Source organism: Pelophylax lessonae (assembly GCF_965119305.1).
Source record: "Pelophylax lessonae genome assembly, chromosome: 13".
NCBI classification, from domain to species: domain Eukaryota; kingdom Metazoa; phylum Chordata; class Amphibia; order Anura; family Ranidae; genus Pelophylax; species Pelophylax lessonae.
In genome coordinates this window covers 4,217,793-4,243,945 of record NC_138780.1, presented here as the reverse complement: position 1 = coordinate 4,243,945, position 26,153 = coordinate 4,217,793, and the positions used below count along the sequence as shown (strand labels likewise).

The window sequence follows — 26,153 nt, the reverse complement described above, 5'->3', positions numbered from 1 at the left end:
ATTTGGGTATTGAAATGGAATGTGGATTGTGCTTGTTCCATTGTTAAATGTTAATGACCTCACATTGTTCTGTCCAGATGGCTAGATAATTAGTTTAGGTTAAAATCTGTTCCTGTATACACTTTCATCTGCATATGATACTGTAATCAGCCAGAGGGGAGAGATTGTGTACACTGTATGGGAATGAAACAGTGTAAAACCCTGTTTCTATTGGATTGTGAATGTTATGTCCTGTCCCCAACAAGGTCCACCTGGGCGGTAAGCGTGTGGGGGAAAACTGTATAAAAGTGCAGCTGTACCATTAAAGTTTGAGGGTGAACACTTCACCCTCAATCGAGAGTCCTCTCTCTCATTGGGGGAACCTGCTTCAAGGGATTGCTATCCTCTTCATACTCCCTTGGATAATCACTAAGCTCTTGTAAGAACTTGTGTAAGAGCTTGTTCCTGCTTCACTCTCTGGGGAAAGAGAGGGTTACCCACAGGAACCTGGAGCCTTGTCGTATTTCCAGGGTGGGTAAGAGGCGGTGAGACCCCAACCAAGCTGCGGCATTTCATGGGGTCTGAGGTGGTTATTGTGTCAGGTGGAGTGCTTGGAGCCCTCGGGAAGCACTAGGAGCATCTGTCAACGGAGCAACCAGGTGGGGGTGCTGGTTGATCCGTTACAGTAGCCTTCTTCTTGACTGTCCCATTAGCCCAATTTCACCCCAGACCTCTACAATTCAAGTCAATCCAGCCCTGGAACCGACTAATCCATTTGGTATAGAGGACCAGGTTGTCCCTTGCTTGGTGGTTCAGGATGCAACTCCTTGAATAGAAGTTTCATCTTCCAGTTTGGAAGATCCTTGTGACCGATGCGAGTCTGTTGGGCTTGGAAGGCCCAACAGACTAGGTCCTGCGGGGGTCCACAATCTTAAAAGCTAGGCTTTTTTACTTCTTACCAGGTCTGTCATCGGACATGGAAGGCATACCTCACTTGGTGTGGGCCTCGGGGCCTTCCGCTCCAGGAGTTTCTCCTTGGGAAGAACCCTCTGCTTCCTGAAGCTGGGTTTGGACCAGTGTTTGGCTCTTGGTGCTGCCAATGGACAGGTTTCTGCCCTTTCTATTCCATTTCAGAGACCACTGGTCTCTCTTTTAGGACCTTTATCCTGGAGGTCTTCCATGTAGCTTTCCTTGTTCATTCCCCAATGGCTCTGTGGGATCTGAATCTGGTTCTTTCTGTTCATTAGAAAACCACCATTTGAACCCTTTAGAGCAGCCTCTCTCAACCTTTTTGTCCCAGAGGACCTCTTGAATCAATTTTCAGCTTTCAGGGAACCCCTGCTTTATTGGAGGTTATTGAAAAAATACCCCTTACATTGGTGGCCTGAGGAAAGCATGACCTTAGAGTGGTGGTCAGAATGCAGCCCAGAGATCATAGGGTTCAAGCAGCTGGCTCTGCCAAGTGGAGTTAGCCCTGGAATTGTTGAGGCATCATAAATTGGGAGGTCGGTTGATCAGTCACAGATCAAGGAACTCATAGCAACTTCTGGAGGAACCCTAGTTAAGAATGACTTCATTAGAACCATTCCTCCCTGTAATCTCACAAGGTGGGTTTCCTCGTGACCATCCCCTCTACTAGGTGCTATGTGCAAACTTATCCTGCACAGAACCCTTTCTGGGTTTACATAGGGATGAGGTGATGAGGCCCAGAACTTCCTTTTCTTAAGGTATTTTCTGCCTTTCACTTTAACCAAGACATCTCTCTGTCCATCTTCGTTCATCCATCGCTCTGTCCATCTTCGTTCATCCATCACTCTGTCCATCTTTTGTTCATCTAAAATTAAATTTTCCTTTCATTGTCTGGATGTGGTTTGGGCTGTGAGAATCTCTCGGCCACCGCTTCTTTCTGAAAGAAGGAACTGCAGATGGTCCCTGTAAGGGTGCACTGGCATTTTGTAGGTGTGATTCCCAAAGAAGTTTTAGTTTGGTTTAGCCATCACCCCGGAATATTTGGAAGGGAGGGTTTTGGTGCCTCAGGTCAAAGTATGGGACTTTAAAGGGCTAACACATTAAATCATATCTTGAATATAATAAAATAAGATTTATTTTGTATAACCATACAAGGTAATGAATATATATTTTTGTCGAGATCACAACAGGTGTAGTACATAGGTGTATAGTTTATAGACCCATAGGTGAAGGTGAAAGAGTATGAAAGAAGTGACATATTGGTAGGGTGACAGTAATATCTCTCTATTGGTCCACGCTTCTTGTATGGCGTTGGATCTTAATAGGGAGGGTATTCAGGTTTCCTACGCGTTTCGGCAAAAGAGCCTTTATCAAGGAAGTTATGTCAGCCATCTCTGAGGATATAGTAAGTAATAATATAAGTATATAAGTGGTTTGGGCTGTTAGAATCTCTCGGCCACCGCTTCTTTCTGAAAGAAGGAACTCCAGATGGTCCCTGTAAGGATGCACTGGCTTTTTGTTCTACCATAATTCTAGATTGCAGCATAGGCTGACCACCATTGGAGCTGATGGTTTCAAGTATCCGGTTCTACCCTTTCGTGTCAAGGCACATAATATTTAATTCTGAGAGTGTTTCTTAGCATTTTTGGAATTAAGCAAATGTTTCCTAAATTTGCAAGGCTGCCACCTGGTCTTCTATTCACATGTTTTACCAGGTGGAGGTTCAGGCTTCATGTGATGCCAGCTCTTGTGATGAGGTATTTCAGATGGCTCTTTAGGTTTTTTTGTCCCTCCAATGAATGAGCGAGAAAATTAGGATCTCTCCCCTCTCCTTCCAGGACGGCCCAACAGTGAGAGATGATAGGCTCCTTCCTACCGGAAACGCAATCAATTACAATTTTTTAAAAGGCCCCACCCTTCCCTCTGCCCCTCAGTTTAGATTGTGTTTCTTCCTACAACGAAACGTTTGTTATGTTCACTTACCTGCCGACTCTGAGAGTCGGACGGTAATTTTGTTGGGTCCATTGAATGACACAAGTTCAACCCCTCTGTTTATGATTATGCCCATGGTACCGCTTTACTACAAAACTGAGGCATCCAGGGAGTAGGATGGGTTATCCTGGTCTGGCCTTCAGTTTTTTTTTTTTTTTTGCCAGTGCCTAATACTACCTTAGGCGGGAGTATAACCCAAAGGTGTGAGACTTCTGTGTCCCTCAAACTCCAAGAAAAGGACAACTGGAGTGCATATACAACTGGTTGAGAACTGGTTTGAGGAGCAATTGTGGTCTCCATGGAAACAGTATGGAACCAGTATTATGTTTACTATAGATTCTTTTATTGACAACGCCTTTACATAACTGATCTTTATATCGCTAAAGGGATCATCTGCAAGAGGAAGTAGGTCCTGATTCCTCCTATATAGATCTTTATATCACTAGAGGGATCTCCAGCAGGAGGAAGGAGGTCCTGATTTCTCAATATAAATCTTTATATCACTAGAGGGGGTCACCAGGAGGAGGAAGGAGGTCCTGATTCCTCTATATAGATCTTTATATCACTAGAGGGGTCACCAGCAGGAGGAAGGGGGTCCTGATTCCTCTATATAGATCTTTATATCACTAGAGGGGTCACCAGCAGGAGGAAGGAGGTCCTGATTCCTCTATATAGATCTTTATATCACTAGAGGGGGTCACCAGGAGGAGGAAGGAGGTCCTGATTCCTCTATATAGATCTTTATATCACTAGAGGGGTCACCAGCAGGAGGAAGGGGGTCCTGATTCCTCTATATAGATCTTTATATCACGAAAGGGGTCACCAGCAGGAGGATGGAGGTCCTGATTCCTCTATATAGATCTTTATATCACTAGAGGGGTCACCAGCAGGAGGAAGGGGGTCCTGATTCCTCTATATAGATCTTTATATCACGAAAGGGGTCACCAGCAGGAGGATGGAGGTCCTGATTCCTCTATATAGATCTTTATATCTCTAGAGGGGTCACCAGCAGAAGGAAGGAGGTCCTGATTCCTCTATATAGATCTTTATATCACTAGAGGGGTCACCAGCAGAAGGAAGGAGGTCCTGATTCCTCTATATAGATCTTTAGATCACTAGAGGGGTCACCAGCAGGAGGAAGGAGGTCAATAATACCCTTTCACCGTTCTAATTAACAGACCAAAAGGAGACACTTCAGAGAAGGGTGTGGTTTTGGTTTACAGACACTAATGTATTATTTTTTTTTTTTTGCCTTTAGCAAGATGGACACGGATCTGTTTATGGAGTGTGAGGAGGAGGAGCTGGAGCCATGGCAGAAGATCAGCGATGTGATCGAAGACTCGGTGGTGGAGGATTATGGCTATATGGACAAGACCAACACAGGTACCTTCCTATCTTGTATCTTGTAGCGCAAAGAGGTTATGGGGTTGTTGGTTTGGGAAGATCTTTCTCCATACAGAGTTGCCACGTGCCGGACTGGTGGTTGACGTGGCTGTCTTGCAGCTGATGGGTGTAGAGGGCAATGATTTCATGGGGCTTATCGAAAGACAATAACGCTATGTTCACCAGCATCCTGAACAGAAAGGAGGTGGGGCAGTGGGTGGAGTCATTTAAAGTGTAACGATTAGGTGTCGGTAGAACGATCACCGACACAGCCAGCCACATTGACCACATGTAATGCTCCTGGGCCCACAGGAGGGGTTAAAATGGTAACCTATGGCAGCCAATTACAGGAGCCTAAAATTTGATTTCCATGGTTGCTGCCCTTTGTGACTCTTCAGGTTTCTTTGCATTATTTCATAACACGTTGTTGAGTTGCAATCTGATATGTGATCCGCCGTCTTTTCTTTCAGTGTCTGTCAACATCCAGCCAGTCACAGCAACCCTTCCTATTGTCGCTCAGACGCTGGGCACCCAATACACTACGGCCGCCACTGTGACCAACACCATCACCCAGAACACAGACAACACCAAGAAGACGTTGCTGACTCTTATTGCCAATAACAGCGGTGAGTAGACGTCTAGAAGCCTCCATGAAATGAGAGAGGGGGTCTCTTAGGATGATCGGTGGGCTTAGTACAGTCGAGGTGGCGCTACAAGCTTTTCAGGTCACAGCAGGGGCTCTCAAAGCATGTTACCTGCCAGTAAAAAAGAGGAGACCAGGCAGGAGCTGCTGTGCTCTGGCTCCCCTATAGGATGCTCACAAATTGGGCTTCAGCCTAGGGTGGAGCTACAGTCAGCACATACAGACCTAAAAATGATTGATTTTTTTTAATTTTAATTTTACTGCACAACGCGGATTTGTGCTGAAGCAAGTGTTACTTGAACTTTGTCCTTTAGGAGGATTCCACAACCCTTGGTGGTGATACTTCAAGTTTGCACTAATAAAGCGGTGAGACCTGAAAGGGTTTCTCAGGTGACAGCAGAGGGGAGGGGTCAGCTCGGATCACAACACAAGTCGCCAGCCAGTAAAAATAGAGATTGTAGGGGCTACAATGCTGTGCACTGGTTCCCCCATAGGACGCTTATAAATTGGGCTTCAGCCTGGAAAGGAGCTATAGTCAGCACGCATAGACATGAAGATTCACCTTTACCCACCCTGCTTTGGCAAATGATGTTACTTGTCTCCAGCACATGCCTGCCGCTAGAGACGAGCGCTGTTTACTTAGGCTTTATTCTTCTGCTGAGCAACATGGTTGGAGAGAGGTGGAGCCATGTCAGCCATGCTAGCTCAGCAACCATTGCACAGACTTGGAACAGGACCAAGTGTCTCATGCACTCTGACCCCTGGGGGATTCTATCCAGTATAGTGCAGAAAACGGATTTGAGGACAACGCAGGTGCTTTCAGGCCTTGCATGCTGCCTACAGTGTTGACTTGTTTGTTTGCTTATACATTTCAGATTGGAAATTTCCACTTTGCTTGAAACCATTGTATAGGATGGAATGAAGGAGCTCAACCTATAACCTTCATTGTTTTCCTCTTTTCAGGTTCCACGCCAATCATGCACTCCACCTCCCAGCCTCTCATCCTGACCCAGAATACCACATCTGGTATCAGCACCATGATGACCCAGCCCATGCTGCGACCCATGCAAGTCATGCAGAACGCCAACCACGGCACCAACAACTCAATGACGGCGCAGCCCATCTTCATCACAGCACAGGTTGGGAAAAAAAGGGATGGTTGCTCTCAAAGTGCACTTTGCATTTCAGTGTTCCCAAAAAGACCTACAATACTTGCACTTTCTAGGGAAAATGCACTTTATTGGCTCCCTGCACTACTTCTCGCATGCTCAGAAGAATGATAATTTGAGTTGTGACCCGTTTCCACCAATGTTTTTTTCCTTGCAGGGTTTTCCGGTTAGGAACGTCCGGCCGGTGCAGAATACAGTAAACACGGTGAACGCCATGAATCAAGTAGGAATCGTTCTGAACGTTCAGCAGGGACAGACGGTCAGGCCCATCACCATCGTACCAGGTGAGATTTGAATATATAACCTGGCCCTCTTGGGCACAGGCTGGCCTTCTTGGGCACTGGCTGGCCCTGTTGGGCCTTCTTGGGCACTGGCTGGCCCTTTTGGGCCCTCTTGGGCACTGGCTGGCCTTCTTGGGCACTGGCTGGCCCTGTTGGGCCTTCTTGGGTACAGACTGGCCTGTTCTAAATTCTTCTCTTCTTTTTTTTTTTTTTCTTTCTTCCAGCTCCGGGCACTCAGTTTATGAAGCAAGGAGTAGGCGTCCCCCAGGTCTTTTCACAAATGACCCAGGTCCGACCAAATTCCAACGTCCCCGTGCGTCCCGCCACCAACACTTTCACCACGGTCATACCGGCCACCCTGACTATAAGGAGCCCGGTGCCGCAGTCTCAGGCGCAGGTCAGCAAGCCGATCTCCAGCACGTCGACCACGCTGTCGCCCAGCCAGCCCCTCCGGCAGATCACGATGCAGCAGCCGATGCAGACGCTGACCATTCCGCAGAACCAGAATAATCCCAGCACAAACCCCAAACTAGGTAAGGAAAAGAAAAAAACAAAAAGATGATCTCTTTAGACACGTGACTGATGCTGGTCGGTCCCCAATAGTTCCCCTTGTCACTGCTGCAGACCCGCGCCTCTGAATCCTGTTAGTATCCTGCCTCTGGGCAGCCAATAGGAAGCATCTGGTCTGGCAGGCAGTGGTATGGATACCCAAAGAACGACCCCACCTTCTGTATACAGACGAGGAATCCTATGGAGTGTCACATGATCTGGAATTTTTTATTTTTTTTCTTTCAAGTTACAAGGGGATAGGGAGGTTTGGATATCAGATGAAGTGTCGTGGCCACGATGGTGGGTTGTAGGGACATATTCCAGATGCAAGTGTATCCATGGCCCCGGTGCTCCCATCGCTTTTAAAATGGGGAAAAAAAATCCTTTTAGTGGAACATTTATCAGAAAGAATTGTCACTTTGCTCCCCCACTGCTGCATTCCACCTCCAGGAATAAAGAACATGCCCAGTACTCCCAGGTATGGAGGCGCATGTGACTTGCCCCCCTTCCTTTCCTCCGTGGTGATTGGCCCAGTGCTGTCACATTGGGACAGGATGACAAATCTCAACCCTAACCCTGTGTAAGCTCTGGCAAACTGTGGCCCTCCAGCTGTTGCACAAATGAACAAATCCCATCATGCCTCCTGGCAGGAACTGTGTGTCTTCCCATCGTGCCTCCTGGCAGTAACTGTGTGTCTTCCCATCGTGCCTCCTGGCAGTAACTGTGTGTCTTCCCATTGTGCCTCCTGGCAGTAACTGTGTGTCTTCCCATCGTGCCTCCTGGCAGTAACTGTGTGTCTTCCCATCGTGCCTCCTGGCAGTAACTGTGTGTCTTCCCATCGTGCCTCCTGGCAATAACTTTGGGCCTTCCCATCGTGCCTCCTGGCAATAACTCTGGGCCTTCCCATCGTGCCTCCTGGCAATAACTTTGGGCCTTCCCATCGTGCCTCCTGGCAGGAACTGTGGGCCTTCCCATCGTGCCTCCTGGCAGGAACTGTGGGCCTTCCCATCGTGCCTCCTGGCAGGAACTGTGGGCCTTCCCATCGTGCCTCCTGGCAGGAACTGTGGGCCTTCCCATCGTGCCTCCTGGCAGGAACTGTGGGCCTTCCCATCGTGCCTCCTGGCAGGAACTGTGGGCCTTCCCATCGTGCCTCCTGGCAGGAACTGTGGGCCTTCCCATTGTGCCTCCTGGCAGGAACTGTGGGCCTTCCCATTGTGCCTCCTGGCAGGAACTGTGGGCCTTCCCATTGTGCCTCCTGGCAGGAACTGTGGGCCTTCCCATTGTGCCTCCTGGCAGGAACTGTGGGCCTTCCCATTGTGCCTCCTGGTAGGAACTGTGGGCCTTCCCATTGTGCCTCCTGGTAGGAACTGTGGGCCTTCCCATCGTGCCTCCTGGCAGGAACTGTGGGCCTTCCCATCGTGCCTCCTGGCAGGAACTGTGGGCCTTCCCATCGTGCCTCCTGGCAGGAACTGTGGGCCTTCCCATCGTGCCTCCTGGCAGGAACTGTGGGCCTTCCCATCGTGCCTCCTGGCAGGAACTGTGGGCCTTCCCATCGTGCCTCCTGGCAGGAACTGTGGGCCTTCCCATTGTGCCTCCTGGCAGGAACTGTGGGCCTTCCCATCGTGCCTCCTGGCAGGAACTGTGGGCCTTCCCATCCTGCCCTATGCCTCTGGGGATCATGCTTGTAACTGTCAGTCTTGCAGTGCCTCATGAAACATGTAGTTCCGCAACAGCTGGAGGGCCACAGTTGCCCACCCCTAGACTAAAGGGACTCGGAAAACATCCAGGGTGTCTTCTTCCCTTCCTGGTGGCTGAATAGATCAGTGGAGGAGCTAAAGCAAAGCATGTGCTGCTGGGTTAGAGGTACATCGAAGAGAACCTGTATAGATAAAGCATGGGTCCACGATAAAGCCCACCCCCAGCCTGGAGGGGTTGCAAGCAAAAAAAGGGTTTCCAGTGGGCTGGATACACATTAAATGATCCCTCTTGTTCTGAGCAGTGAGCATTGCCAGCTTTGTGGCGGTGAAGAGCACCGGCGAGACCAATGACGTGGTGAAGTTTGTCAACGCCATGAGCGGCTGCCAGACGACCACCCAGAATTCCACCCAGCTCATTCTCTCCAGCACCGTGGGCAATAACGGCACCGGCCCCAGCTTGGGCACAGTACAGAAGAGCATCCAGATAGAGCCAATCGGGGTAACAGGTAGGTCTATGCAAATAGGACATTGAGTTGGGTCCCACAGGGCCTGCCGGACACCCGTGACACTTCTCTCTGCTTTTACAGTTTCCTCCCCATCTGTGACCCCGCAGGAAAACCTGGATAGAAAGCATTGCCCGAGGTGTCAGACTTCCTTCCGAGTCATGGAAGCCCTTCGAGGACATATGTGTGTAAGTCTATTACTGTCCCACACGTCTGTAAAAGGACTTCATTACTGTGCAGCAGGCAGTCATACCCTTCTCCGACCAAAGGGGGGCGAGCTTGTGGCAGCTTGCTATCCGCTTCATTAACCCAATATTTAAGCAATAAAAAGAAGACACGCTCTGTTATAAAAGCCTTGGATGAAAATATTTTAATTCCTTTGGTGCATGGACTGCTTCACCAACCTTTCCGACGTGTTTCGCTCTGTCAATAGCTTAGTCGTACTCTATGGCTTGTGTGTGTATAGGAAGGGAAAAGCGCCATCTAGTGGGCAGTTTAAAAATAAATCTTAGAGCTCAGTACCTATCTGGCCACATTCAAAATAATCGACATAGGTGTCTCATTCCGCCGATGGTAGCAAATCACAGCCACTGGAGGTGCTCACAGGGCTGGAGAAGTTCAGGAACCCTGTGGGTATAGGGCGGAAAGGATGTCAGCTTGGGGGCGGGACCGCCTCTACATCTCTTCCAGCCTTGTGAGCACCTCCCTGATTTGCTATCGTTGGCGGACCGGGACACCTATGTAGAATGTTTTACATGTGGCCAGATAGGTACTGAGAGTTCGAACCTTTTTTTAAACTGCCCACTAGATGGCGCTTTTCCCTTCTATACACACAGGAGCAGTGGGGGGAAAATCCAAACTTTTTGCGGTACGATTTGCGCCCATTCATTATGTATTGACGCAAATCGCAGCACCAAAAAGTATCGGGAGCATTTGGGCAAGTACCGATTCTCATGCAAATGATTGGTATCTGCAGCAATACTGATATCAGTACGTCCCTAGCTGTAGAATACGGCCAAGCTCTTGACAAAGCGAAACGCGTTGGTAGAGCAGTATTTGAATTGGAAGAATTAATGCATTGACTTCCTGGACGAGCCCCTTTTATTTATTGGATTTCAGTCATGGAGGTTTAGCATTGAAGGTGGGCGTTGCCTATGCAAATGCTGCCTGCTTAGGAACGCCCACTTATATTGACTGGCCCCACCCATCAAGGAAATTTTGATATTTTCGTAAGTCTGTCCACCATCCTTTAGCTTTTCTGGATAGTGTACAGCCCTGGCTGTACTTCCTACCTGCTGCTGACACTGATAGATTCCAACGCTGTTATGGCTTCTCCGACTCCTAAAAAGCGCACACCCACAAGAAGCTTTAATTGGCTGTGATAGAAAGTATATCTAATAGCGGGAAATAATGGTGGACTTCCATCTGTCTCCTCCCCCCCCCCCCTTGTGTAGTACTGCTGCCCCGACCTCGTGGACTTCTCCAAAAAGGGCAACTTGGAATCTCAGCTGATCCCGCAAGGGGCAAAGTCCACCAGCCCAGACAAGCCGGCCACCGCAACAACCCCCGGCGGCATGACCTCCCAATCCGGCAAGACCCAGGAGAGCGCCGAGGACTCCTCGCAGGGTAAACTCATCATGTTGGTGGACGACTTCTATTACGGCCGGGACGTCGGGCAGACTTACCAGATGCAAGGCGGAGCCAAAATGGCCACCACCTTCCGCTGTCCCCACTGCAACAAGAGGCTGAAGAACAACATCAGGTAGGTGCACCAGGGCAGCCATATTGTACACTTCGCTTCGAGCGTTTGTTGGTGCTTTGTATCGGCTTGACCATAAGCTTGGGAGGGGATTCTTTCCAGTAAGAGCAGTGATGACCCCTTTCCTCCTGATGGCAAATTTAGAGCATAGCTAAACCTTTTATTAAGGCCCAAAAAGCCATCTTCTTCCTGGTGTATGTGTTTTATTTTTTTTTATAAATTACAATTATTTATTTTATAATATATTTATTTATTTTGTTATTTATTCCTTATTTATTTATTTATTTTTTTTTTTTTTTTTTACAATGACTAGTCATTACTACAGTGACAGTGCATATGTATAGCACTGATTACTGCAGTAATGTCACTGGTCCCCCCAAAAGTGTCAAAAATGGCAGTCAAGGGTCCGATCTGTCCGCCACAATGTCGCATGTCCCGCAAAAAAAAAAACGCAGATCGCCGTCATTACTCGTTAAAAAAAAAAAAAACACCAAAAATGACAGAAATCTTTCCCTTTGTTAGTAAACGCGATAACTTTTGCGCAAACCAATCAAATTACGCTTATTGTGAATTTTTTTTTTACCAAACATATGTAGCATAACACAAATTGGCCGAAAATGTTAAAAAATTTTGATTTTTACATTTTTTTTGGTGGGGAGTTTTATATAAAAAAATGTGAAAAATATTGTTATTTTTGCAAAATTGTCGCTCTTTTTTTGTTTATAGCGCATGATCAAAAAATCGCAGAGGTGATCAAATACCACCAAAAGAAAGCTCTGTTTGTGGGGAAAAAAAGGATGTCAAATTCGTTTAGGTACAGCGTCGCACGACCGCGCAATTGTCCGTTTAAAGTCACGCAGTGAAAAATCGCAAAAAAAAACCCTGGTCAGGAAGGGGGTAAAATCTTCCGGGGCTTAAGTGGTTAATAAAAAAGAGCGACAATATTTTCTACTTTGACAGTTAAAAAATATCCAATATATTAAATTTTTGTCATATATTTAGGCCAAAATGTATTTAGCTACATGTCTTTGACAAAAAAATTCTCAATGAGCGTATTTTTAACCGCTTTAAGACCGGAAGATTTTACCCCATTCCTGACCAGGGCCATATTTTGCGATTCAGCAATGCGTGACTTTAACAGACAATTGTGCGGTCATGCGACGCCGTACCCAGATTAAATTTACGTCCTTTTTTTCCCACAAACAGAGCTTTCTTTTGGTGGTATTTGATCACCTGTGCGATTTTTACTTTTTGCACTATAAACAAAAAAAGAGCGACAATTTTGAAAACAACAATATTTTTCACATTTTTTTTATATGAAATTCCCCCCAAAAAAATGTAAAAATCAAAATTTTTTTAAATTTTTGGCCAATTTGTTTTCTGCTACATATGTTTGGTAAAAAAAATCGCAATAAGCGTATTTTGATTGGTTTGTGCAAAAGTTATTGCGTTTACTAAGGGAAAGATTTTTGTCATTTTTGGTGTCTTTTTTTTTTTTAACGAGTAATGGCGGCGATCTGCGATTTTTTTTTTTTTTTTTTTTTTTTTTTTTTTTTTTTTTTTTTTTTTTTTTTTGCGGGACTGCGACATATCGGACAGATCGGACCCCCTGACTGACATTTTTGACACTTTTGGGGGTACCAGTGACATTACTACAGTAATCAGTGCTATAAATATGCACTGTTACTGTAAATATGACACTGGCAGGCGTTAATTTTATTGGAGAGGGAGGGGTTAATGTATGCCTGGTGCTTACTGACGTGTGGGGGGAGGTGACTGAGTGACACAGGGACAGATCGCATGTTCAGCTATGCTGAACCCTGCAATCTGACCCTGCAAGTCACTTAGGAGATTCCCCCGCTCTGTTTACACAAGCAGGCGGATCTCCACACTAGATCCCCGACGATCGGGGAAGAGCAGAGGCGATCGCCGCTGCTCCTCCCCTGGCCCGACTCCCGCTGTGACTGAAAACAGCGGGAGCGAGCCTCCGGCGGCACGCAAGCGCCGCCCACAAGGGGAGTGTCTGACGACGTAGTACTACGTCGTCAGACGATAACGAGCCACTTTGCCGCAGTAGTACTACGGTACTCAGCGGTAAAGTGGTTAAAAAAAAAAAAGTTTTATATATTTATACATTTTTTTTTTTTTTTTTTTTTTATTTAGCAAAAACTCAGCAGTTGTTAAAACCAATAGAAAGTTCTATTTGTGTGAAATAAATGATAAAAATGTCATATGGGTAGAGTGTTGCATGGCCGCGCAATTGTCATTCAAAGTGTGACAGCGCTGAAAGCTGAATTTGGCCTGGGCAGGAAGGGGGTGAAAGTTCCCTGTAGGCAAATAGTTAAAGCCTGTTTTTGCTATTTTTTTCCAAACTTCATATCCTGATCCAGGGAAGGGCGGGGGCAGGAAAGGATTGCCTTTGTGCTGTGTGAATAATCTGGGATTCCTTTGGCTTCCTCCCAAGGTTTATGAATCACATGAAGCATCACGTGGAGCTGGACCAGCAGAATGGAGAGGTAGACGGGCACACCACATGCCAGCACTGCTACCGCCAGTTCGCCACCCCCTTCCAGCTGCAGTGCCACCTGGAGAACGTCCACAGCTCCTACGAGTCCACCAGTGAGTAACCGGCGGTACCACCGGCTGAGCGTCACCAGCGCCATCTTGTTTTTGGGCGTTGGCCGTAGATCGCAGCAGTCACTGATCTCTTCTTCTTTTTATTGCAGCAAAGTGCAAGATTTGTGAATGGGCCTTTGACAGCGAACCTCTGTTCTTGCAGCATATGAAGGACACCCACAAACCGGGAGAGATGCCCTACGTGTGCCAGGTCAGTCTGCGTGCTTTATAGGAGACAACTGGACTTGGTGTGTTAATTTTTTGTAAAAAGTTACTCAAGGTGAACTTGTGTTGTAATGAGCAAATACATAGAAACCATAGAACATGAAAACATGCTGATATTCGTTTGCATTCGGATGATTTTTATATCTCCTCCTGACCTCTATGTTCCACTCCACGTGTCTTCCAGGTGTGTTCATACCGCTCCTCCATCTACGCTGAGGTGGACACGCACTTCCGGCTAAACCATGAAGATACGCGGTACCTCCTTTGCGTCTACTGTATGAAGGTGTTCAAAAACGGCAACGCCTTCCAGCAGCACTTCATGCGTCATCAGGTAAGAGGCTCTGTCTGGGTGCAGGAACGTCTGAACCCCTTTTTTAATGTTCAAAATGGACCTCTCAGAATTGTCGTTCTCTGTTCCCAAATTCTGACAACCTAATTTTTAATTAAAGATTCACTTCAGGGAAAATCTAAAATTGGGAAGGCGGCCATCCGTCTCTTTCGGCAGGGGGGGGGGGGGAGGCGGGCATCCGTCTTTCGGCGGGGGGGGGGGGGGAGGCGGGCATCCGTCTTTCGGCAGGGGGGGGGGGAGAGGCGGGCATCCGTCTCTTTCGGCAGGGGGGGGGAGGCGGGCATCCGTCTTTCGGCGGGCGGGGGGAGGTGGCCATCCGTCTCCTTCAGCGGGAGGGGAGGCGGCCATCCGTCTCCTTTGGCGGGGGGGGGGGGGGAGGCGGCCTCCATCTCTTTCGGCTGGGGGGAAGGCGGCAGAGATGCTGTCCAAACAGTGAGCGGTACTACTATAATAGCAGGAACTTCCTGCATGTTTCTGATCTCGACCCACCCCATTGCACCATCTAATCCTCCTGCAGGGGAGGAGGCGGCCGTGTCCTCCTGCGGGTGGAGGCGGGTAGTCTCTTGGTGGAGGGGGGGAGCGGCCGCTGTCTCTTGCTTGCAGGGGGGGCGTCTCTACTATAATATAGTAGGAACTTCCTGCATGTTTCTTATAATCTCGACCCACCCCCTTGCACCATCTAATCAATTCCCAACTGGAAGGGAACAGTGGGCGGTACTATTATGATATAACAGGAACTTCCTGCCTGTTTTTGCTAAGCTTTGCCCACCCCCTTGGCGTTGCTAAGCTTTGCCCACCCCCTTGGCGTCATATAACGCACTCTGGTTTGGAAGGAAACCGTAGGCAGCACTATTCTAATAGAGCAGAAACTTGTTTCTTAGAAAATTGCCTACTCCCTTGCATTTTTTGATTCCTTGTGGACCTGCCCAATGAATGCCCCCAATGTTCACTATCATCAGAATGCATGATGGGATGTGTGTAGCTCTTTGTTGCTCCTGGAAGGAGAAGAAATCCTCTGTGGTGCCAGAGTACCCTCCCACTTAGTCTGGCCATACTAGGAAATAAAACGCTGATAACGTCAAAGGTACCTTTTTTTTATGCACATTTCTCTATCGTCCATTGACACACGCAGCCTCCGTCTTCATTAGCCATTGGGTTCTGCCAATGGACTTCAGAGAAACAGATTTTACAGTAAGAGCTTACAAAAATCCTGTTTTTATTAATAATTTCTTTTTTTTTTTTTACAAAGGTTTAAATTTTTAGCAAAGGGGCCGCTTCCCTGCAGCGGCAAAGGGGCCGCTTCCCTGCAGCGGCAAAGGGGCCGCTTCCCTGCAGGGGCAAACGGGCGAGTCTAATCTTTTATAAGTGTTCTGGAAGAGGTGCTGACCCTATTCCAGGAGCAGGGGAATGAAGACTGGAAAATAGGTGCTGTTAGAAGTACAAGGAAGAAGGGTTTGTGTAACCTTATGACTTCTGTTTTCTTGACATGAGCGCAGTGTTTAATGTGTCCTTTTTGGGGTGTTTTTTTCTGTCTCTTCTCCCTCCCCCTTTATACGTGGCACAAGCAGAAGAACGTCTACCACTGTAACAAATGCCGCCTTCAGTTCCTGTTCGCAAAGGACAAGATCGAACATAAGCTGCAGCATCACAAAACCTTCCGCAAACCGCGCCAGCTGGAGGGGCTGAAGCCCGGGACTAAGGTAAGTCACGGGAAGTGACGTCAGGTGGCGTTTGTCCTGCTGCACGGTGTGACAGGCTGATAACTCCCCTCCTTCTTCTATTTTGCAGGTGACCATCCGAGCCTCTCGAGGACCCCCCAGGAATTCTACGACCACCGTAGAGACCCCGATGATGCCACCGCCGGATGTCACACCCCGTGTGACACCCCAGCCTATTCTTCGTCATCCTGTTGACACCTTGCCGATTCCGATTATAGCATTCCCCAACAGGTTAGTCACTGGCTGATATAATTTCCCATCATCCTCTAGATTGTAACAGTCACATGCTGGGGATTTGACTCTAGCAAATGTTTCTTGCTGTAAGCAGTGCCTAGAAACGGGTCAATGTTCTCCTTTGCGGAATAAAAATTGGCCTGTGAAAAAAAAAAATGCACTGGCACTTTTATTTTTGGAAGTTCACCCTTTTCCACTGGCAGAGATTAAAAAATTTGAGGGTGATCCATGGGCTCCCTGATCATGTGATCACCGATTGGCTGTCAGTTATCTTGTGATCGGGACAGCTTGCCTTCTGACAGCTCTCATCATGCTCAGTAAAGACTTAATGGAAAGGCAGTGAGCCAATTGTATGAGGGAGGGTAGTGAGCTAGTTTTTATAGGAGAGGGGTCGGTGAGGCGTTTCCCGGGAGAGGGGTCGGTGAGGCGTTTCCCGGGAGAGGGGTCGGTGAGGCGTTTCCCGGGAGAGGGGTCGGTGAGGCGTTTCCCGGGAGAGGGGGGGGTCGGTGAGGCGTTTCCCGGGAGAGGGGGGGGTCGGTGAGGCGTTTCCCGGGAGAGGGGGGTCGGTGAGGAATTTCCCGGGAGAGGGGGGTCGGTGAGGCATTTCCCGTGAGGGGGGGGGGGTCGGTGAGGCCCGGGAGAGGGGGTCGGTAAGACGTATTGGAGGAATGGGGGGGGCGTCGGCGAGCCATTTTATGGAGGGAGGGGGCAGGTTTTGGTTTCATTTTATTGCAGCTACTAATGTATGATGTACAATTCCTGTTTCAGGGTTTTGGAGGAGAAGCAAACCTGTCTGGAGTGCAACTTCGACATCCCCGACTTCCACAACCATTACCCCACCTATGTACACTGTTCTCTCTGCCGCTACGGCACCTGCTGCTCCCGCGCCTACGCCAATCACATGATTAAGTAAGTGGTGTGCAGGCTCTGGAACACTTTGGTGCGGGGCATAAAGATTTCATGTCAGACTCTTGCTGTATTTATAGAGAGGGGCAAACATACTGCCCTGCCTGGGTTTAGGAGATATTTACCCGCCTCTTCCTCTGTTTTCCAGCAACCATGTTCCCCGGAAAAGTCCGAAATATCGTTCGCTGTTCAAAAGTTGCAAACCCAGGTAAGTAAACCTTACAATTTGGGAAAGTTATTGGCTGCAGTACTCCGCCGGTCCAATAGATTTATTGAAACATGTATAAAACTGCCACAAGGACACAGACCATGGAAATGGTTGACGCGCTTCACACTGACAACGTGCTTCAAAACCTTGAAGCATGTTGTCTGTGAAACGCGTCAACTATTTCCATGGTCTGTCCTGGTGGCAGTTTTATACATGTTTCAATAAATCTATTGGACCGGCGGACGACTGCAGCCAATTTCTTTCCCATCTTTCCCAAGTTGTGTACATGGATGCAAGCCGAGGCCAGCATCTAGTCCCACTGGTCCTCAGGATTACACCTCTCACCTGGAGCAGGCCTCTGTTTTTCCCAAGTAAACCTTGCAGCCGACCAACCACTCCACGGTTGTCACCTATACACCACTTATGGGTAATTTCTTCCTTTTTCCCAGTGAGGAGCTGGTGATGACGTGCTCATCCTGCCCCTTCGTGACGCGAATCGGTGACGCCATGGCGAAACATCTGGTCTTCAACCCGTCACATGGCTACATCACTGTCATGTCTTCAAGTGAGTGCTGGGCAACTGGGGGGAAATTGGAGTTTAAGCTCCTCCGGTACAGAGACTGATGTGACTGGCTCAGTGATCTCTGTACAGCACTGCAGTATATGTTAGAGCTATATAAATGTATCGTAATAAGTTGATTTTTCTGTTTCCTCTGCAGATACCTCACCAGACATGTCATGGTAAATATTGTCTTTCTCTTCTCTGTAGCGTTTGTTGGGGTAGTAATAACTTTTTAACATTTATTAGTTTTAACAGGGACGGGCCAAGAGGGTAGGCTGAGGATTCGGCTGCCATGAGCACTTCAGCAGTTAGGGGGTGACAGATAGGGGGGTTGGCCGAGGATTGGGCTGCAATGACCACTTCAGCAGTTAGGGAGCGCCAGATAGTGGGGTGGGCCGAGGAGTTGACGTAATGACCACTTCAGCAGTTAGAGGGCGACAGATAGGAGGGTGGGCTGAGGAGTCAGCTGCCATGCGTACTTCAGCAGTTAGGGGGTGCCAGATAGGGGGGGTTGGCCGAGGATTGGGCTGCCATGAGTACTTCAGCAGTTAGGGGGCGCCAGATAGGGGGGTGGGCTGAGGAGTCAGCTGCCATGAGTACTTCAGCAGTTGGGGGGTGCCAGATAGGGGGGTGGGCTGAGGAGTCAGCTGCCATGAGGACTTCAGCAGTTAGGGGGCGCCAGATAGGGGGGTGGGCCGAGGATTGGGCTGCAATGACCACTTCAGCAGTTGGGGGTGCCAAATAGGGGGTGGGCTGAGGAGTAAGCTGCTATGACCACTTCAGCAGTTAGGGGGGGGTGCCTAAGGAGTCAGCTGCCATACGCACTTCAGCAGTTAGGGGGCGCCAGATGGGGAGGGGGGGTGGGCTGAGGAATCGGCTGCCATCAGCACTTTAGCGGTTAGGGGGCGCCAGATAGGGCGGTGGGCTGAGGAGTCAGCTGCCATGAGCACTTCAGCAGTTAGGGGGCGCAAGATAGTTGGTACCTGCATTCTATGCTGCTGAGGGTAGTTGACAGCCCATTAAGGGGGAGGGCTTACTTTTTAGCCTTTAGCGGTAAAGGTCATTGTCCCGCCACTGGTCACTTTCCTTGAAGGGTTGCAATAAGGTGTGCTCACGTTCTGTCTTCCCCCGCAGGGTCCTCGGACCTTTGGAGAAAAGGGTTGAAGCCGCCACCGCCAGTCCTCCGGCTGAAGATGAAAGCGAACCGGACCCCAAGGTGGTGGTGCCATCCTCGGAGATCTCTGAGCCTGTGGATGTGGAGGGGTTAGATGAGGAGGAGCCGGAGAACGAAAACCTGGAGAGCGGCAAGGAGGAGCAGATCAGCATCCAGAAGCTGCGAGTGATGCTGTACGCTCTGTGCAGCAGCATCCAACAAGCGGCCGAGCATTTCCACAACTCACCTAGCCGAATCCGGTGTTGGCTGCAGAGGTTCCAGACCGCTCAGGAGGAGAATCCGGCCGCCTCGTCCGAGAAGTATTTGAGTACCGAGGCGGAGGACAGACTCGCGGAATGGGTCCTGCTCCAGCGAGAGCAACAGCAGCCGGTCAACGAGGAGACTCTCTTCCAGAAGGCCACTAAGATCGGACGCTCGCTCGAAGGCTTCAAAATCTCCTACGAATGGGCAGTGGGGTTCATGCTGCGACACAAGCTAAACACACACTCCAAAAATGCCGTAGTGAACCGCCTTCCCAGGGAACTGGAGGACAGTGCCCAGACTTTCATCAGCTTTGTACAAAAGCAGATTCACAACCAGGACCTCCCGTTGTCCATGATTGCTGCCGTCGACGAAATCTCGCTCTTTCTTGACCTGGAGCTGCTCGGCGGCGAAGAGAGGAGAGAGTGTGCGCTGCAGACCGTGGGCGCCGGCGAGCCTTGGTGCGACATCGTGGTTACCATCTTGGCCGACGGAAGCTTACTGCCGACGTTGGTGTGCCTTCGGGGCAACTCGACATGCGTGGTAGACGTTCCCGAAACAATTATATATGAAGCTAGAGAAGATGGCCTGGGCGAAGACGAAGTGATGGAACTCTGGTCGTCTCGGGTTTGGCAGAAACACGTGGAATTGCCCAACAAAGGCATGGCGGTGATAGACTGTCACAGGTCACACATGTCCGATGAAGTCCTGGCCCTCCTGAGCTCCACCTGCACGCTACCTGCGGTGGTCCCAGCCGGATGCAGCTCCAAGATCCAACCAATCAACGTGTGCATCAAGCAAGCCGTCACCAGTTTCCTGCACAAGAAGTGGGTGGAACGGGCTCGAGCCAAAACCATCTGTAGCCCGGAGACGGTGCTACGGCTGGTCATCAGCTGGATGATGGAGGTCCTGGGCGTCGTCAGCGACCACCCAGAACTGGTCCAGCAGTCCTTCCTGGTGGCCAGCGTCTTGCCCGGGCCCGACGGGGCCACCTACTCCAGCAAACGCAACGCCAAGATGCAGGAGGACCTCATCAATGTTCTGGAGGGCGAGCTGAGGCTGAACGAAAACGAGGACGAAGACAGTGACAGCTACAATGACAGCCAGCCCGAGCAATACGCCAACCCCGTGGTCCTACAGCATCTGTTCGAGGAAGAGAGCGACGTTGAGTCCTTCTACGGCTTTGACGACACAGACCTATAAAACCCTGCACAGCTGTTCTCTTCTCCCCAACCTCAAATCTTTGTATCGGGCTTAACATTCCACCTTCCGATAAGGTTCAGGAACTCGTGTCGTAGCACCCCCAATTTTTAGGTTTTAACCTTCTGGGCCTGTACAGAAAGCCGCTATTCCCCCCCCCCTCCCCCCCTTGTACAGCGAGATCAACTGGACATGTGACTTTGTTTTAAAGAATAAAAAAAATCAACCAGACCAACCAAATTTACTCATCCAGTCTTCACCCTGGATTGCAGATTGGATTGTGATGGACTTGGACTTTGGTGAAGGGGGCCTACGGGTTACGCTCACTAACTGACTGGTGAAGGGGGCCTACGGGTTACGCTCACTAACTGATTGACTGAAGTACCTAAAAATATAAAAAGTAAAAAAAAAAAAAAAAAAAAAAAGGTTTACATTTTGGTTACAAAGGAAAAAAAAATTACAGGTAATAGTGCAATCCAGTTTTCATTGACGGTTCTGTTTTGAGAGCCTTGTTTATAGCTGGGGGGTCCGCTCAGAAAAAGGACCACAGTGCTTCCAACACTGCCAGCTCTGTCACTACATATTATAGTTTTTTTATTTTATTTTTTTTCTTTTCTCTTTTTTTTTTTTTTTATTTTTTTTTTCTTCATCCTCTTCTGTCTTGAGAGATGGTATGTTGCGGCCTGGTGACCCCATGAACTTTACTAGGACATACTCTGTAAATTTATGAAGTTATATAGCGTGTACATAATGAAATTGCAGAATAAAGACAGGCAAGAGGCGAGTCTGTGTTTTATTAGAATAAGATGTGAATTTTTTTTTTTTTTTTTAATCTATATAAAAAGTGTTCTGTTACAATTTGCCCTCTACTGTATGTTTTTCACTTTTTACAGCGTCAGGTACTAAGATTAAAAAAAGAAAAAAAAAAAGCATTTTAATTGATCATGTGACGGCCCTGTACAGATGTGGACACCTATGGATATGAATTTGGATTTTAGTTGTGTTTATTTTTGTTTTTTTTGTTTAGGTTCTTGTCCCACTTGCCTGATCATGTCACCCTCACAAAAGATATTTTTTTTTTGTAAAATAGATTTTTTTTGTGTACATCTTGTTAAAATTAGCCCCCCCCCCTTTCCCCCCGGCCTTCCTCCAGATTTGTGAAGTTTAGAGCAGCCGTGACTCTTTCCTCAATTAGGGGGAACTGCGCCGCTTACTGTGCCCCAAGAGGTGGCGCTTTGACCCCACCAAGAGACGGCTCGGACTCGTTTCTTAACAATTGGAGGAACGTTGGACCTTGTTTTTTTTTTTAAAGGCCGGTTCTGCCGCTGCTACGAAACGTCTGTGCATTGTGCTGGGACTCGCCGTTCCGAAGCAGCGGACGGTTCTGGGCGTGCCTGCCCTTTGATTCAGCAGGTGTGGGGGGGCTTCTGCACAGAGTTGGATGTAAGATGGGTAATGATGTAAAATACAGAGAATTAGACACCACAATGTCAGACTGATTGGAGTAAAGCATGGGACATCTAGATTTTTAAATGCGTTTTATTTCCAATAAAATAGTATAAAATGACGTCTCTTGTGTTGTCTCACTTGTTGTACCTCCATCACCAGAATGGCAGAACCTTTGTATTGCCCTTTAACCACTTCAGCCCCAGAAGGTTTAACCCCCCCCCATGACCAGGCCATTTTTTTTTTTTTTCGGCACTGTGCTACTTTCACCACTTGAAGACCAGGCCTATTTCTGACATTTGTTGCTTACAAGTTAAAATCGGTATTTCTCTTTCCTTCGTTGACGGACACAGCTTCATATCTTCTTTGACAGATGGGTTATGCTGCTCTTCCTAGGAGTAGGACTCTAGGCAGAAAAGGGTTAACAAAGCTTGACTACACCTATAGGGCAGTCCCAGAGGGTATACTCCCACTTCCTGCTATTGGGTGTCCGTTTTTTTCTTCTGCCTAGTCAGGAGTAAGGACTTAGCTCCTTGCTGGGATCTCTGGTCCTGGACTTTTTTAATTTTTTTTTTTTTTTATTTCTACAATCAAGTCTGTTACAAGGTGGATTGTTTTGCATCCGCAGATGCTGTGTTTGGTCGCAAAGTTTTGCAGGCTGCTGTGGCAGAAACTTCTGCCTCTTGAGGGTGTTTTTTTTTTTTCTCTGGTTGGTCCTCGTTGAGCTCCTGGTTAGCTGGTGAGCTCTAGTTGTTCCTGGATGAGCTCCTGGTTGGCTGGTGAGCTCTAGTTGTTCCTGGTTGAGCTCCTGGTTGGCTGGTGAGCTCTAGTTGTTCCTGGTTGAGCTCCTGGTTAGCTGGTGAGCTCTAGTTGTTCCTGGATGAGCTCCTGGTTGGCTGGTGAGCTCTAGTTGTTGCTGGTTGAGCTCCTGGTTAGCTGGTGAGCTCGAGTTGTTCCTGGATGAGCTCCTGGTTGGCTGGTGAGCTCTAGTTTTTGCTGGTTGAGCTCCTGGTTAGCTGGTGAGCTCTAGTTGTTCCTGGTTGAGCTCTTGGTTGGCTGGGGAGCTCCAGTTGTTCCTGGTTGGCTGGGGAACTCCAGTTGTTCCTGGTTGGCTGGGGAGCTCTAGTTGTTCCTGGTTGAGCTCCTGGTTAGCTGGTGAGCTCTAGTTGTTCCTGGATGAGCTCCTGGTTGGCTGGTGAGCTCTAGTTGTTGCTGGTTGAGCTCCTGGTTAGCTGGTGAGCTCGAGTTGTTCCTGGATGAGCTCCTGGTTGGCTGGTGAGCTCTAGTTTTTGCTGGTTGAGCTCCTGGTTAGCTGGTGAGCTCTAGTTGTTCCTGGTTGAGCTCTTGGTTGGCTGGGGAGCTCCAGTTGTTCCTGGTTGGCTGGGGAACTCCAGTTGTTCCTGGTTGGCTGGGGAACTCCAGTTGTTCCTGGTTGGCTGGGGAACTCCAGTTGTTCCTGGTTGGCTGGGGAGCTCTAGTTGTTCCTGGTTGGCTGGGGAACTCTAGTTGTTCCTGGTTGAGCTCTTGGTTGGCTGGTGAGCTCTAGTTGTTCTTGGTTGAGCTCTTGGTTGGCTGGTGAGCTGTAGTTGTTCCTGGTTGGCTGGGGAGCTCTAGTTGTTCCTGGCTAGTTAGTGAGCTCCTGGTTTACCCTTTCTTGGGAAATGTTTTTATTGCTGTGTTTTTTTTTTTTCGTTCCCCCCCCCCCCAGCTCTCATGCTGACACCGCTTTGGGACGTCCCATCTGTCAAAGAAGATGGGAAGCTGTGTTTGTCAATGAACAAAAGACAAAACTGGATTTTTGTCTTAATCGTAAAATCCTTTTCTCTGATATTCATTGATGGACACAGCACCCACCCCTCTGTGGAGTTGGGTTATGTATTCTTCTGACACTGCTTGTTCAAAAGTGAGATCCTAGAGCAGGAAATGGGAGTTTACCTCCTGGGACTGCCCTATAGGTGTAGAGGGAGGTATTGCACACAGTGCCGGGGGCAAGGTCATCCAGCGCCCGGGGCAAAGATGCCAAACTGTGCCCCCCCCCCCCCCGTCACTTAGGCTCAAGGCGCCCCCATCCCTGAAATAAACCATTGCTCCCAGGGCAGCCACCCCTCCTACCCATCCCTTGTCCCGGCTCTGATTACACAGCTTAAAGCAAAACTGTACTATGCCCATGCAGAGCTATACCAAAAACCCTCTTCGTGTGACCTGTCAAAAAGTTGTTACCGGCCACCCCTTCCAAAGTTCTCTCACATACTGGAGCCACCAAACCACGATCTCCATTTTATAAATGGGCTGTAAGATATGGCAGGCCATCTTGTGGAGTAACTTTGCAGTTTGTAACGAGAAGGCATAGCCACTCTTTCTTATAAATTAGTCACTCGTTGAGGGAGTGCTTTGTCTCCAGTGCTGAAAGAAGTAGAGGGAATGTCATTGCTTGCTGCCTTCTAAATAAAATGCTACTTGCCTGGCTCTGGTGCTGACTCATCAGCTTTAGTATCTTCTGAGTGAAGAGATGAGGAATGCTGACAGTTATGCATTGAGTGTTCCAGGTAAGTGACTTCAATGTATTAAAAGCCAGACAACTAGCATTTTCTGGAGGAGGACAGCCCCCTACCCCATTCTTACATGACAAGCAGATTGTACAGTCAGGTGGAGGCAGAGTCTGACTCTGTATGGGCATCTTAAATCTGACAGGCTGAATTAAAGCCATGTTTTGGGGCCAAAACCATGCCCCCTTTTATCAGGGCTATCTTTTTGAAAGGGGATTGTTTTATGCACAGAAATGCATTGGCTTCCTTTTTTTTTTTTTGGGTACTTGTGGAATCAAATAAATACTTTTGGACTCTAAGGAACATTTTTCAGTTTTATTCATCCCTCTTCTCACCCTGGTTCCTCTCTGAAATCAGCCCCACCACCGTCCCTTTTGTTGGTGTTGAGCAGAAACCTTGTAGTTGATCTTTTTATTCCTGCCTGGCGTACAGCGAGGACCTCTCTGGAACAGAAATGAGAAAGCTTCATTAGAAAGTAGAGCAGATGACTATTCACTTTTAGACACGTCAACGACATTTTTTGGCCACTGTACAGGATTTCCCCGAAAAAATCTATACTTTTGCCAACTTTAATCAAACTGGTGATAAATAACGTCATGAAAGTGACTTTTCCCATCCAGTGATGTAACTTAGAACAGATCTGCAACCAATCTTGTCGGCTTCCCCTCACCACTTTTCTGAAAGCCCACACCACATCACCTTCATAGATATCTACATTCCTATACCCCTAACCCTCTCTGTCCAACCCTATTCCTATACCCCTAACCCTCTCTGTCCAACCCTATGTCAGTCTATTCTTTGCACTCTCCCACTTTGTGCCTGAGTCCCTTTTCCTCTGGCTGGTAGCAGAACTCTCATGGACTGGAAGCACCTCCGTAGATATCTACATTCCTACACTCCAACCCTCTGTCTATTCTTTGCACTCTTTCACTCTGTGCCTGAGTCCCTTTTCCTCTGGCTGGTAGCAGAACTCTCATGGACTGGAAGCACCTCCGTAGATATCTACATTCATACACCCCAACCCTCTCTGTCTAACCCTATACCAGTCTTTTCTCTGAACTCTCCCACTCTGTGCCTAAGTCTCTTTTCCTCTGGCTGGTAGCAGAACTCTCATGGACTGGAAGCACCTCCGTAGATATCTACATTCCCACACCCCAACCCTCTCTGTCTAACCCTATACCAGTCTATTCTCTGCACTCTCCCACTCTGTGCCCGAGTCCCTTTTCCTCTGGCTGGTAGCAGAACTCATGGACTGGAATCACCTCCGTAGATATCTACATTCCTACACTCCAACCCTCTGTCTATTCTTTCACTCTGTGCCTGAGTCCCTTTTCCTATGGCTGGTAGCAGAACTCTCATGGACTGGAAGCACCTCCGTAGATATCTACATTCATACACCCCAACCCTATACCAGTCTTTTCTCTGAACTCTTCCCACTCTGTGCCTAAGTCTCTTTTCCTCTGGCTGGTAGCAGAACTCTCATGGACTGGAAGCACCTCCGTAGATATCTACATTCCCACACCCCAACCCTATACCAGTCTATTCTCTGCACTCTCCCACTCTGTGCCTTAATCCCTTTTCCTCGGACTGGTAGCAGAACTCTCATGGACTGGAAGCATTGCACTAATAGTACGGGTGCAATCCAGTCCTGTCTGGAGATATTTCATGGAGTTCTCTTTCATTCTTCTTGGATTTGAAAATAATTTTCCTTTGAAGTAACCGATCATAGCTAAGCTACGTGGCCTACTGAATAGAGTTTAATACTTACCTTCAGTGCCCTCGTATGATGGGACCACTTTCCAACA

The 26,153-nt window shown here is 48.4% G+C and overlaps 1 protein-coding gene across 1 annotated transcript; it reads left to right on the top strand.

Moving 5' to 3' along the window:
* Positions 1–4,202: 4,202 nt before the first annotated feature.
* On the top strand, positions 4,203–21,479 carry POGZ (pogo transposable element derived with ZNF domain; the record flags this gene model as incomplete). Its single annotated transcript, XM_082275724.1, has 18 exons — positions 4,203–4,323; positions 4,794–4,949; positions 5,930–6,105; positions 6,293–6,419; positions 6,641–6,949; positions 8,965–9,168; positions 9,250–9,353; positions 10,620–10,927; positions 13,389–13,543; positions 13,651–13,751; positions 13,950–14,096; positions 15,680–15,814; positions 15,903–16,063; positions 16,835–16,975; positions 17,121–17,180; positions 17,630–17,749; positions 18,877–20,693; positions 20,758–21,479. The coding sequence occupies 17 exons, from the start codon at positions 4,203–4,205 to the stop codon at positions 20,357–20,359; spliced, it is 4,008 nt and encodes a 1,335-aa protein (XP_082131850.1). The 3' UTR covers positions 20,360–20,693; positions 20,758–21,479.
* Positions 21,480–26,153: the final 4,674 nt, after the last annotated feature.